At 25.2% G+C, this 15,110-nt stretch overlaps 1 protein-coding gene across 1 annotated transcript; it reads right to left on the bottom strand.

The window, feature by feature from the left end:
- Nucleotides 1-815: 815 nt before the first annotated feature.
- On the bottom strand, nt 816-14,500 carry LOC122501980 (alsin). The gene is made up of 14 exons (XM_043611801.1): nt 14,267-14,500; nt 13,543-14,195; nt 11,593-12,921; nt 10,470-11,424; nt 10,097-10,298; nt 5,407-5,596; nt 5,165-5,331; nt 4,666-4,775; nt 4,346-4,557; nt 3,510-4,151; nt 3,251-3,427; nt 1,916-2,063; nt 1,616-1,801; nt 816-1,230 (listed from the first exon to the last, which is right to left on the bottom strand). The coding sequence occupies exons 2-14, from the start codon at nt 13,935-13,937 to the stop codon at nt 1,186-1,188; spliced, it is 4,758 nt and encodes a 1,585-aa protein (XP_043467736.1). The 5' UTR covers nt 13,938-14,195; nt 14,267-14,500; the 3' UTR covers nt 816-1,185.
- Between the last annotated feature and the right edge of the window lie 610 nt (nt 14,501-15,110).

Raw genomic sequence — 15,110 nt, 5'->3', positions numbered from 1 at the left:
TTATACAATTTATTATTATTTATAATATTATTTATCATAATATTATAATTTAGTATATATAAATAATAATAAATTTATAATAATAAATTAATAATAATATTAAAAAATAATAAATTAAATAAATTTAAAAAAAATAAATAAATTTTATTTAAAGGTTTACCTTTAAATAAAATTTACAGAAGGAGAAATATGGATTAATTTTTCACACAAGATATTGAACAATTACACAAACTTCAGCATTTAAAGATTTTTATTAACAGTGTTTACTTATAGTATATTGGAAATAAATACTGATTTATTTATAAAACTAAATCGGAGTATATTGAAATAATTTCCAAGTATAGATTAAAAAATAATAGTCAGATGTATGGAATGTTAATAATACATTTGATATCATGATCAACATGTGAATATGAAAATATGGAATGAATAAGTTATTGCACAATATTTCATGCTGCATTTTTTCCAGCGCTTATATTAAATCCGTTTACCTTTTGAATTTTTTTTCTTTTTTTAAATAGACTACATCTCTTCATTTTTCAACACTTAATGTGATTAAAAGCCTACAAGTACTATAAGTATTTTGTACGTAATTGAGCTTAATTAAAATTTTAAAAAAGGAAGATCAAAATGTAACACTATTCAAAGATTCATTTCTTTTGTACATCCTTTTTTTTGGGGAATTTTTGATTTTATCATTATCAAGATATAAATTAAGTAATGTAATAAAAGTTAACTAAATTATTAAAAATTATTAAGAATTATTAATTATTAAGAATTATTAAAAACAAAAAGTAAAAACTACTTACGTATATGTGTATAATTAATTCAATTTTCATTTTTAAATCATAGTCAAGAAAATTAAATTCAAGAAATGAAAATCTTCGATTTTTTTAGTCGATGAAAGAGGGACTAGATCAGTTTTTTTTAAAATTGGTAAGGTTTTTGTACCAATTTGAAAAAATATTTAAGTGTATGCAAAATATAACACAATTGGACTCTGTTCCTGGCACATATTTTTGTTGCTATTGTTCTGTTCTATGTAGATAAAAATAATAAGGTTCTAATAGCCTGATATCTCTATAATCACAGAAGTCATTGGCTTTGCTTTGAAGAAAATATTGTTCATAGTTTTTTAGATGCTCTCACAGTTTGCACAGCAGACAAAACTCCACTTTCTCTGCATCATTCGTTTGTCATCTTCTCGTGAAGAATGTAATGATAAGAGCCCTGAAAACAATTTTCTTCTTAAATCACATATTTTTAACAAATTTTGAAAATTTGAACATAAATTGAATAAATTAAATAAAATAAATTAAAATTAAATTAATTAAATTTAAATTACAAATAAGGTGAATTTATTAATAATGTAAATTGAAAATTTGCAAATAAAGTAAATTTGAATAAAAATTAAATTATCTCGAAATTGAGTTATTTAATAATCTTTTTTAATTTACTATTTAATTTTACTATTTAATTTAGTATTTTAATTTTACTATTTTAATTTTACTATTTAATTTACTATTTTAATTTTACTATTTAATTTACTATTTTAATTTTACTCTTTAATTTACTATCTTAAGTTTACGTTGAAATGTAAATATTTTCTCTTTACCGTGAGAGTGGTGAATGCAAAATCAAATTTGCCATTCTCTAAACGTGAGTCTTGAATGAAATCGGTAATAAAATTAATCTCGCTTCCCAACTGAAGAACACTAGCTCTTACTACCACGTAAATAAAAGCAGGAAACAGATCGTCCATTATTAAATTATAGGAAGAACCCATTTTCGCTTTAGCCACCTGAAAAAAATTAAATTATACAATTTAAATACGAATGTAAATACTTTTCTAAAAATAATTAATAATAATTAATAATAATTAATAATTAATTAATTCGCATTAAGAAATTTTTACCTGCTCCACTTGCTTCACTGTATTATGAACTACTTTCAATTTCTCCAAGGGCGTAAATGTTGTCTTCAATTGTTGCAAAGTTTCAATTGCCTTACTAAATAGTGGTTCTTTAGAATCTTGTTCAACTGAGTTACTTTCGCCGAATATTCTGAAAAGTATTTAATAACGTTAGAAAATGTTCACAATTAGAATAAATATTAAATAAATAATTTTATTTATAAAGATAAAGAAAGACAAAGAAATAAATTTAGTTGTAGTTTGCTTTTTTGTTTCTTAACTTTTTTCATAATTTTTCTTTTCAAATATTTTCATGTTTAAAATTAATGTATTGAAAATCATCGAATTATTGCAAAGAATTTAATAAAAAAATATGATAATAATAGAATTCCTTCGAAGAATTTTATTATTTAGGAAAATAATTGAATTCTCGCGAGGAATTGTTCCTAAAATAAATAATAAAATTCTTTCGTATAATTTTATAGAAATTTAATTAAAAATAATTTAATTCCTGCAAAGAATTTTAGTATTTATAAAAATAGTTTAATTACTTCGAAGAATTTATTAAAATTTTATGAAATAACTGAATTTTATGGAAATATTTAAAAATATTCAGAATTCTTTCGAGGAATTCAATTAAAATTGTTTTGTAAATAATTAAATCCCTGCAAAGAAATTTTACTATTTATAAAAATAATATTGAATACTTGCAAAGAATTTTACTACTTATAAAAATAATTGAATTGTTTCGAAAGATTTATTAAAATATTAGAAAATAATTGAATTTATTCGAAATATATCAAAATTTTTTTTAAAAATTGAATTCTTCCGAGGAATTCAATTAAAATTGTTTTTGAAAATAATTGAAGTACTGCAAAGAGTTCTACTATTTATAAAAATCATTGAATTGTTTCGAAAGGATTTATTAAAGTTTTAGAAAGTAATTGAATTCTTTTGACAAATTTAATAACGAATTCTTTATAACGAAATTCTTCGCGTAATTTTATTTAAAATAATTAAATTTTTGCAAAGATTTTACTATTTAAAAAAATAATTTAATTCTTGCGAAGAATTATATTAAAATTTTTTAAAATATGAATAATAATACCTAATTATAATTAATTTTGTACTTAATAAGTTAATTTTCTAAATTTTGATTATGAACTTATTTAAAAATTTATATTTAAAAATAAAAAATGTTGTAATTTGCATAACAATAATAAATTGAATACCACGTTTCATTAACATTTGCTAGTTTAGAATAAAAATTAATAATAGTAATAAATAATTTCTTTTGAGTAAATTTGAAGTGAATTTATGTTTGAGAAAAAAACTTACTGATCAATGCCTAGAAAAGATGTTAAAGTACTATCGGGTTGCTTATTCCATTTAATTAGTCGCTTCCAATAAGCATCGTCGTCCTTTTTATTATCCAAAGCGTAGAGGAAAAATAGAGCTGAATGAACTCTTGGAAGCAAAACTGGATGCAAAATTGCTGCATCAATTCTCACTTTTCTAAAAACGGAAATAAATAAAAGAATTAAATGAAATAAATATAATAAATTTTCCATAATTAATTTTTTATCTATATTCTCACCGTTCCTCTAATTCCTGCGGTTTAGATAATTCTCCCTTATTCGTTTCATCAGACGACATTTCTTTGACATCCTCAAGTTTCTCAATTACCGATAGACATTCACCACCATTTTCTGGCATTGCCGGAAAGAATAGAGTAATAATTTCATAAATTCTTGTAGTGAGACTTCTTAATTCATTAACTGCATGAGTTTTTAATAACGGATGAACTCTCACTCCTCCATAAGTGGCAGTATAAACTGTTGTGAGTTCCGTTAATAATTTTCCCAATGGATGATGACTACTTTCAAATGCTATCGACAAATATTGATGAATTTCATCATAAATTGTTAAATTTAATTTATCTCTTCCAAAATCTGGTATTTTTGATAAAGTATCTATTGCCACTTCATTTTTCATTGAGTCTTTTGTTGTTTTACTAAATTTCAATTTCTTATGATATGAATTTGAAATAATAACCGCAACATTGTCCCATAATTTTTGTGTTTCATTGAATTTAACTGCACTTTTATTTCCAGGTTCAGGTACATCGAGCTGCTGATAACAGTGACGAAATATTGCTTTCCATTTTTGATCAGGAGGCACACAAAGTTTTCCAAATGATTTTGGTAATTCCGGTGGTGTGAATAATTTTCCAAAGCAACTGCGTTGAATAAAATTGATTATTAATTAAATTCAATTACTTAGATTAAATTAATGAAATTAAATAAATTACATATTAAATTAATGAAATTAATTTAATATATAAATTGAAATCTATTTTTTAAAAAATTATACAAAAAAATAAATAATTATTATCGGAAAGAAAATAGAAAATATTTTGGAAAAAAATCTTACGTTGGTTTAGGTGTATTATGCGAATTGTCATTAGCTTTTTTGATATGCAATGTCGCGTTAACTTTAATTCCCTCATTCCAAGCTCCACTTAAATTTCCCTCTAATTTATCGCCACTGAAAAATGTTAAAGTCCCTTTTCCACAAAAAATACCAGCCGATTTGAATTCTCCTTCGTAATGTGTGCCATCCTCGAAAACCATCACGCCATAACCCTTGAAAATTAAAATTCAGTCGATAGTTTTAATCAATTGGATTATTAAAAGTAATTGAATTAAATTTTTATATAAAAGATAGGTATTTTCGAAAAAAATTTAAATTACCGTTAAAACATCTTGAACGAAGACACCTTCGTAGTAAATTCCATCTAATGTCACAATTAATCCACAGCCATGTTTCATATTATTGCTCCAAGAGCCTATATATTTTTCACCTAAAAATAAAATAAGTGATGCTTATTTTAAATAAATTGATGAAAATTAAAATATTCCTCCTCCTATTAGAATTTATTTCTTGATGCTACAAATTTTGCTTTTCAATTTAAATATTCTTTTTAATTGAATTGAAACTGTTAAATAAATTAATTCGTTTCAGATTTTAATTTTAAAATGAAGTCATTTCATATTTTACTTTTTGAATTAATTCATTTCGTATTTTAATTTTTAAATGAATTCATTACATATTTCAATTTTTCAATTAATTCGTTTCATAATTTAATTTTTAAATTAACTGACTTCATTTTATAATTTTCATTAAAATTGAAATAGAAATAATAAGATTTGAAAAATTAGGCAAAATAAATATCGAAAAAAATATTATTACCCGTTATAATATCATCCATGATTCCGTAGCCTTGTTTTACTCCGGACACCCATTCTCCAATATAGACAGAGGCGGCAGAAGCCATAAAATGACCTTCTTTTTTCGTCCCATGACCATGCGGACTCCCATCTTTGAAATATCCTTCGTAAACATCTCCATTCATGTACCTTAAATTAAAAAGGAAAAGAGAATTAAATTAAATGAAGAAAACTTTGATTTAAAGCAATAAAATGATAAATTACTTCATAGTTCCATAACCATTTTGTTGTCCGTCCTTCCACTGGCCCTTATAAATTCCTTGCGTCAAATTGTGCATTGTTCCATAACCATTTATAACACCTTTGGAAAATTGTCCTTTATACATTCTACCATCGGGCCAATCCATTTGACCATAAGATTCATCTGTGTCTGGTTTCCCATTAAACCAGCGACCTAAAGAACATTAAATTTACAATTTCAAGTATAGTTTGTAGAACAATTTTTTTCAATTTCGGGGCTCGAAGTAGGTCCGTAAATTTGCTTCAAGTCCGTAAAAGTCAGTTTTTTTTAAAAAAGGACTGTAAAGTCCGTAATTTGATTAAGAAGAAAACAAGAAGTTCGTAAATTGTACGATTCAAATATTTTCAAAAGTAATAAAATTCTTCGCAAGAAATTTAATTATTTTCAAAAGTAATAAAATTCTTCGCAAAAATTCAATTATGTTCAAAAATCTTAAAAAATTCTCGTCAAAATTTCAATTATTTTTAAAAATAATTAAATACTTCTCTAAAATTCAATTATTTTCAAAAATTTTCCTCAATTTAATCACTTTTTATATCAATTATTTTAATAAAATTTTCCAAAAGAATTTCATCATTTAAAAAAAATTAATAAAATTCTACTCAAACCTTCAATTATTTTCATACAATAATAATATCACAGAAATTCAATTATTTAAAAATTTTTTACAAATTTATTCCCAATCATTCAATTATTTTTATAAATAATAAAACTAATAGCAGAAGATCAATTATTTTTACAGGATTCCTACAGAAATCCGCATTTAAAATTCCATACATTTTCCATGATTTCCAGGTCAAATTTTTACGAAATTCCAGTGGAATTTTAAATCTAATTTCATTATTTTTGGGCTCTTTAAAAACACTTTACTTTACTTTACTTTTTGGTAAAAATCTAAAATTATCGAAAATTATCAAAAATTCAAAAATCCGAATTTCTTAAAATTCAACATTTTCTCTTTTCTTTTATGGCATTTAGCTTCATTATTTTTGTGCTCTTAAAAAATACTTTACTTCTTTAATAGTCTCGACTCTTTGGTAAAAAATCTAAAATTATCGAAAAATATCAAAAATTCAAAAATCCGAATTTCTTAAAATTCAACATTTTTTCCTCTCTTTTATGGGATTCAGCTTCATTATTTTTGTGCTCTTGGGAAATACTTTACTTATTTAATAGACAGAACTCTTTGTTAAAAAATCTAAAATTATCGAAAATTATTAAAAATTCAAAAATCCGGATTTCTTAAAATTTAGCCTTTTTTTCTCTCTTTTATGGGATTTAGCTTCATTATTTTTGTGCTCTTGGAAAATACTTTACTTATTTAATAGTCTCGATTCTTTGGTAAAAAATCTAAAATTATCGAAAATTATCAAAAATTCAAAAATCCGAATTTCTTAAAATTCAACATTTTTTCTTCTCTTTTATGGGATTCAGCTTTATTATTTTTGTGCTCTTGGAAAATACTTTACTTATTTAATAGTCTCAACTCTTTGTTAAAAAATCTAAAGTTATCGAAAATTATCAAAAATTCAAAAATCCGAATTTCTTAAAATTCAACATTTTTTCTTCTCTTTTATAGCATTTAGCTTCATTATTTTTGTGCTTTTCAAAAATACTTTACCTAATTTTTTATCTCAGCCCTTTAGTTAAAAATTTAAAATTATCGAAAATTATCAAAAATTCAAAAATCCGAATTTCTTAAAATTCAACATTTTTTCTTCTCTTTTATAGCATTTAGCTTCATTATTTTTGTGCTTTTCAAAAATACTTTACCTAATTTTTTATCTCAGCCCTTTGGTTAAAAATTTAAAATTATCGAAAATTATTAAAAATTCAAAAATCCGGTTTTTTTAAAATTCAACATTTTTTCTTTTCTTTTATGGCATTTAGCTTCATTATTTTTGTGCTCTTAAAAAATACTTTACTTATTTAGTAGTCTCGAATCTTTGGTAAAAAATCTAAAATTATCGAAAATTATCAAAAATTCAAAAATCCGAATTTCTTAAAATTCAACATTTTTTCTTCTCTTTTATAGCATTTAGCTTCATTATTTTTGTGCTTTTCAAAAATACTTTACCTAATTTTTTATCTCAGCCCTTTGGTTAAAAATTTAAAATTATCGAAAATTATCAAAAATTCAAAAATCCGAATTTCTTAAAATTCAACATTTTTTCTTCTCTTTTATAGCATTTAGCTTCATTATTTTTGTGCTTTTCAAAAATACTTTACCTAATTTTTTATCTCAGCCCTTTAGTTAAAAATTTAAAATTATCGAAAATTATCAAAAATTCAAAAATCCGAATTTCTTAAAATTCAACATTTTTTCTTCTCTTTTATGGGATTCAGCTTTATTATTTTTGTGCTCTTGGAAAATACGCTACTTATTTAATAGTCTCAACTCTTTGTTAAAAAATCTAAAGTTATCGAAAATTATCAAAAATTCAAAAATCCGAATTTCTTAAAATTCAACATTTTTTCTTCTCTTTTATAGCATTTAGCTTCATTATTTTTGTGCTTTTCAAAAATACTTTACCTAATTTTTTATCTCAGCCCTTTAGTTAAAAATTTAAAATTATCGAAAATTATCAAAAATTCAAAAATCCGAATTTCTTAAAATTCAACATTTTTTCTTCTCTTTTATAGCATTTAGCTTCATTATTTTTGTGCTTTTCAAAAATACTTTACCTAATTTTTTATCTCAGCCCTTTGGTTAAAAATTTAAAATTATCGAAAATTATTAAAAATTCAAAAATCCGGTTTTTTTAAAATTCAACATTTTTTCTTTTCTTTTATGGCATTTAGCTTCATTATTTTTGTGCTCTTAAAAAATACTTTACTTATTTAGTAGTCTCGAATCTTTGGTAAAAAATCTAAAATTATCGAAAATTATCAAAAATTCAAAAATCCGAATTTCTTAAAATTCAACATTTTGTCTTCTCTTTTATAGCATTTAGCTTCATTATTTTTGTGCTTTTCAAAAATACTTTACCTAATTTTTTATCTCAGCCCTTTGGTTAAAAATTTAAAATTATCGAAAATTATCAAAAATTCAAAAATCCGAATTTCTTAAAATTCAACATTTTTTCTTCTCTTTTATAGCATTTAGCTTCATTATTTTTGTCCTTTTCAAAAATACTTTACCTAATTTTTTATCTCAGCCCTTTGGTTAAAAATTTAAAATTATCGAAAATTATCAAAAATTCAAAAATCCGAATTTCTTAAAATTCAACATTTTTTCTTCTCTTTTATAGCATTTAGCTTCATTATTTTTGTGCTTTTCAAAAATACTTTACCTAATTTTTTATCTCAGCCCTTTGGTTAAAAATTTAAAATTATCGAAAATTATTAAAAATTCAAAAATCCGGTTTTTTTAAAATTCAACATTTTCTCTTTTCTTTTATGGCATTTAGCTTCATTATTTTTGTGCTCTTAAAAAATACTTTACTTATTTAGTAGTCTCGAATCTTTGGTAAAAAAATCTAAAATTATCGAAAATTATCAAAAATCCGAATTTCTTAAAATTCAACATTTTGTCTTCTCTTTTATAGCATTTAGCTTCATTATTTTTGTGCTTTTCAAAAAAACTTTACCTAATTTTTTATCTCAGCCCTTTGGTTAAAAATTTAAAATTATTAAAAATTATCGAAATTTCGAAAAACCAATTTTTTTTAAAGTCAAAATTTTTTCTTCTCTTTTATAGCATTTAGCTTTATTATTTTTGTGCTCTTGGAAAATACTTTACTTATTTAATAGTCTCAACTCTTTGTTAAAAAATCTAAAGTTATCGAAAATTATCAAAAATTAAAAAATCCGAATTTCTTAAAATTCAACATTTTTTCCTCTCTTTTATGGGATTCAGCTTTATTATTTTTGTGCTCTTGGAAAATACTTTACTTATTTAATAGTCTCAACTCTTTGTTAAAAAATCTAAAGTTATCGAAAATTATCAAAAATTCAAAAATCCGAATTTCTTAAAATTTAACATTTTTTCCTCTCTTTTATGGGATTTAGCTTCATTATTTTTGTGCTCTTGGAAAATACTTTACTTATTTAATAGTCTCAACTGTTTGGTAAAAAATCTAAAATTATCGAAAAATTTACGAATAATTGAAATTTTGTAAACAAATAATTTTGAAAATTCTCAATGAACTTTTTCAAAAATTATTAAAAATAATGCATTTACAGAATAATTTTAGTTAAAAATACGAAAAAAAAATTTAATTTTGTAAAAGTTACAAATTATTGGAAAAATTCAATTATTCTCAAGAATAATAATATTCTTCGCAAAAATTGAATACTGTTTAATAATAATAAACTTCTTCTTAGGGATTCAATTATTTTCACAAATAATAAAACTCATCGCAGAATTTTAATTATTTTTAAGACAATTTTAATCAAATTTCTCGAAAAATGTAATTATTCTTAAAAATTTTATTAAAATTCGTCGAAAGAATTCAATTATTTAAAAATTTGTTGATAAAATTCTTTATGAGAATTTTTGTCAGTAATTGGTCCGTAATGGTCCGTAATGTTTCATTTTTAGTCCGTAAAGTCCGTATTTTTAAGTACTTTCACTGGTTCGAGCCTTGCAATTTTGAAAAATTAGCGTAATTTAAAATGTTTACGATTACAAATTTTATAAATTATTATTACCCGTATATTTAGCATCCTTATAAACTGGATGCTTTGTAAATGTGAAGGTACTATTTCGAGCCATTGGTGGCTTATGGCCAACGACTCTCGGTAAACTGCAATTTATCGCTGCATGAAGCGATTGCATCCATTCATTTTTCGCCACAGCCGTAGGAGCATAAAGTGTAATATTACTTTCCGGTGTTGTCACTGATAGTGCATTCTGAAAAAATAATCTAATTAGGATTTAATTTTTAAATTAAAAAAAAAATTTTTCATTCTAAAGTCAATTTTGAAGTATTTGTTATTTTTATGATTTATTTTTGTTTTTATTTTAATTTTAATTTTAATTTTAATGTTTATATTTTATTTTTAACTTTTAGTTTTTATTTACCTGTAGTGTATCTGAATCCTGAAGAGGTTCCACCCACAGTGTTGGCAGTGGATAAGAAACATGCGAACTTCCAGTGATATGAATAAAAATATCAGTCAATAAAACAAACCAATGAGTTGTAAATCTTCCCGAATTCAATACCGATATTGGATGAGTTCTCGACTCTCTAATTAATCTTCTCTCTGGCGATCTCAATAATTCAATCAACTTTCCCGATCCTTCCCAAAATTGTTTCGTAATCTCAGCTTCTCTCTGTCGTTTCTCTTGTTCATCAATAATCCTCTCCCATTTACTTAATGCCTCCTTGAGTCGTTCAATACCCATTTTTGAACCATTACACTTTATTAAATTATTTATCATCGTTTTATATCTATTGAGACCAAACAATGGATTTTGCAATGAAGTTGCAATAACATTTTCATTATTAATTTTCCTCGTTCCCAGTGCTTTTAAATCGTGTAATTTTTTTGGCATTGCCTGAGGTAGTTCAATTATTCTTGCAATATGCGTAAAACCACTGAGCGATATAACATCACAAATAGCATTTAAATAATATTTATAAATAGCGACACATTCATCGACATTTGCAATAATTGTAACTTCATAAGTTTTTCCCATATTATTATAATAATCGGATAAACTTTGAACATTTAATGCCGTGATATTCATTAATTCAGTGTAACATCGACAAAGTGTTTCATAAACATTCGATTCATTTGCCGCAGCGCCCTTTTTTTGAAATGGTCGAATTAAATGTTGATAAAATGATATTAATTCTTCGAGAAATATTTGTTCATTTATGAAATCCTCGGATATTTCGTTTGCCGATGGACTTGTTGTTGTACAACAGCTGAACGGTCCCGAGCATAGAATACGACTCAAACTATTCCATGAGAAATCCTCAACATTTGAAGCGTCATAAACTCCACATAATTCACTCGATGAATCAATTTTACTGTAAAAGAAAATAAAAAATTATTTTAAAGAAAAAATAAAATATATTTGAAAATTATCAACAACTTATAAGAATATTATTACAAAACACAAAGAAGGGGATCAAATCAAATCCCTGACTTTTCCCTGAATTCCCTGACCTGTGGCAACTTTGTAAATATCTACTCACTTGACACCATCGTAGGAATAATGAAATCTTCCGAGAAAAAGTAATAAGGCCGGTTGCATTAAAATAAAAGTGTGTTCAGTTCCAGCTGACATGTCCTTTGCTCTCTCATTACTGGGATAATTCGATAATTTTGAAACTCTTGACGTGGTGAACATTAGAGGAGCACTTTGACAGGAATTCCATTCATTTGCGGTTTGCTTGCAATTATTTCTACCCCAGGTGAATACTCGGCCGTCGAGTGTTATCGCAACTGTGTGAAACGAGCCGCAGGATATTTTTTTAACACCAGTTTGCGATAATTTTGTCACTAAAACTGGTCTCGGTCGTTTAACAGTGTCACCAGTTCCCAATTGACCGTGTTTCACATCACCCCAGGTCCAAAGTTCAGTTGACAGTAAATTATTACCCTCGCGAACAAGGAGATTAATCCTTTCATTTAAACCCTGTTGAGAGAGTTCATGCTCCGACGATCCAGCGCTCGATGACCAGGGAAATTCCTCACATCGCAAACTATGAATTAAACTACTCTGCGTTCGTTTATTCTCCTCAATTTTAGCCAAATCTTTCTCATTCTCTTGATCATTAACATCTGAACTTCCACTCACATGTCTAGATAATGTCGCAACTTTATCGCCCACCGTTTTCACACCCTCGTACACTAAATTTGCCATATTTGAAACATTTTGTTTTAGCAAATTTGTCGGATTATCGGCACCGTCAATATATATTTCGTCCTTTCCACTTCCATAGGATGAAACCCAGGACAATTGTCGTGTTAAAAATTGTTTCGCCGCCTCTGTATTGATGAACATGACATTCTTTTTCTCCGATTCGGAAATTCCATTGACAAGTGGCTCGTGATAATTGCTCAAATTCTCCGAGACACTACAAATTAGAACATCATCTTTACTTGCACTTGAAATTGCGCTCAATGAATTTGAAGAACGATCGCTGAAATTTTGAACGTGATGTCCCATGGGATAAGTGTCTGATGATGCCACACTCACTGGACTAATCATTGCATTATTCAAACATTGTGGACATGATTTTACAAATACTTGATCGTCGAGTTCATTTTCACTGTCCGTGTCTTCTTTTAGTGTACGATTAATTTTTCTAACAATAACGGCATGAAAATTAAAGCCACACGCCAAATCGAATACAACTCTTCCTTCGAAAAATATCACTTTTTTTGGTTCCACGGAATTTATTTCCAATTCCGGATGATTACCACTCGCCCAAAGTTGTCCATTCTCAGTTGCAAAGAGAGCTGAATCATCATTAACAGCTATTGTTTTTATTTTCGATATCTCATTATCCTGCTCGTAACTGTAAAATTAGGATTCGTTATAAAATAATCTATATTAATAATTGTTTGCTTTTTTGTTTCCTAACTTTTTAAATGTTTAAAATAATTGAATTTTATGAAGAATTCAATTACTTTCAATAATTGTAACAAAATTCTTTAATCAATTTATAAATAATAATAACTTCCTAAAAAATTCAATTATTTTTATATAAATAATAAAATTCTTATCAGGATTTAATTTATTATGAATACAACTTTAATTAATTTTTCAAAAATTTCAATTTATTTTAAAAATTTTGTAAAAATTCTCCGAGCAAATTTAATTATTTTTAAAAATAATTGAATTTTGCATAGGAGTTCAATTTAATAATTCAATTATGTATTTTTAAAAATAATTAAATTTTCGCTGCAATTCAATTATTTTAAATACAATTTTAATTGAATTCCAGGGAAAATTAAATTATTTTTAAAATTCTTCCAAAAAATTCAATAATTTCAATTTTATGTATATTCTTGAAAATATAAAAATTTGTTATTTACAAAATAATAAATGGAATTCTGTGTAATGAAAATAATAAAAACTTATTCTTTTATAAAAATAATAAGTAAGTAATAAAAATAAATAGTAAATAAATACATACCCATGGCAACAGAATTTAATGTCATCCTTAAGAATAATAGTCTGTACAATATTAAGATCCTGGGGATTTATTTTCAAGACATGGCCATCGGCATTAACTATAAATAAATATTCACTATTAGCATCTATATCAACAGCATAAAATTGAGCTCTTTTAAACGTAATCGAGAACAAAATAGTATCAGACGATGGATTTGTCTCGCATAAAACTGTTCCATGATACAAGTCGAATGTTGATGTCGCAAGAAAAATATGCTCCTTGACATTGCTCAATTTTTTAATACATCCATTTAATGGATCTTCAAATGTAAAAGAAACACGTTCATTTCCACGCCACAAGCACATGCATTTCTCGCCGTTTTGACACATATTTTGACAGCTCATCGACTCCGTCATAACCTTCAAAATTATTTCTCAAGGTTTCGTGAGTTTGAGCATTAATGTCACTATTATTCTTCGTCATTTTAATAATTCTACTAATTTCTTCAATTTCTCAGTGTAATTATACCTTTGACAAATGCACTCTAACATTGTCCTTCACCAAAAGTCTTTAATTTCACAAAAATCTATATAGAATTCTCGCACGTCAAAATTGTCAATTCATCAAATGATGTTGTTGTCATTTAAAAATTATTTTTAAGTAAATGTGTGTATCTAAAGAAAAAGTACAGTAAATTAATAATTCAAAACATTTTTTTTTTTAAATAAAAAATGGGAAAGTTTACCAGTGACAGACAGCAATCATCGCCAGCAACAATGAAACGAAGGTTAGATGTATTTTGTCACTTATTTTTTCACTTTTTTCAGCAAGTGAAATAAATTGTAGATTATTTTCAATTGTCGTTTTTTACGCACTTAACTTTCTTTGTTGTTTCACAACTTGATAAATAGTTATTGTTTTATTTTCTTTATTTAAAATAGAAAATTGTTTTCCATCTTACTGATCAGTAACGTACAGATTCATCGGACAATAACAAACAAAAATGAGAATGTAATAGTCTTTATTTATCGAAACTGACGAAAGATAAAATTCAACTAAAATTCATAGATTATTACTAATTCTTGAGAATAGTGTAGTCATTATTTATAATTCCGAATAATTATTATAAATAAATAATAATTATTATTCATCTTTCGACCCCACTATTGGTACACTCCTGAAGTTAACCGATATTAAACTTTTTCGACTCACCGACAGATGGCGATATTCAGGCGGTAAAATTAAGCGAATTCAAAATTTCAAAGAAAAAATTACATTCGAAATCTTTAATATTAGCAAGAAAAATATTGTAATGTGTAAATAATTTAAATACAAATAGAAATCATAATAAACTTAATTTTATTTTTTATACGAATTTCAAAACATTAATAATACGATTTATACCATTAATACTTTTGAGTATTTCAGACAAAAAAAAATGTTAATAAAATGTTATTTTCGTGTAGAATTATTACACTGTAATTAATAATAAATACCGCTTTAGATTTTTTTAATTATAAATGCTTTTTTAATTGGCAAAATTTGTAAAATTAAAAAATTCTCAACATGACAATCGTCTTGTTAAAAGT

This window comes from Leptopilina heterotoma, unplaced genomic scaffold (genome assembly GCF_015476425.1).
Source record: "Leptopilina heterotoma isolate Lh14 unplaced genomic scaffold, ASM1547642v1 Lhet_22, whole genome shotgun sequence".
NCBI lineage: Eukaryota > Metazoa > Arthropoda > Insecta > Hymenoptera > Figitidae > Leptopilina > Leptopilina heterotoma.
This window is presented reverse-complemented; position numbering and strand designations above follow the sequence as displayed.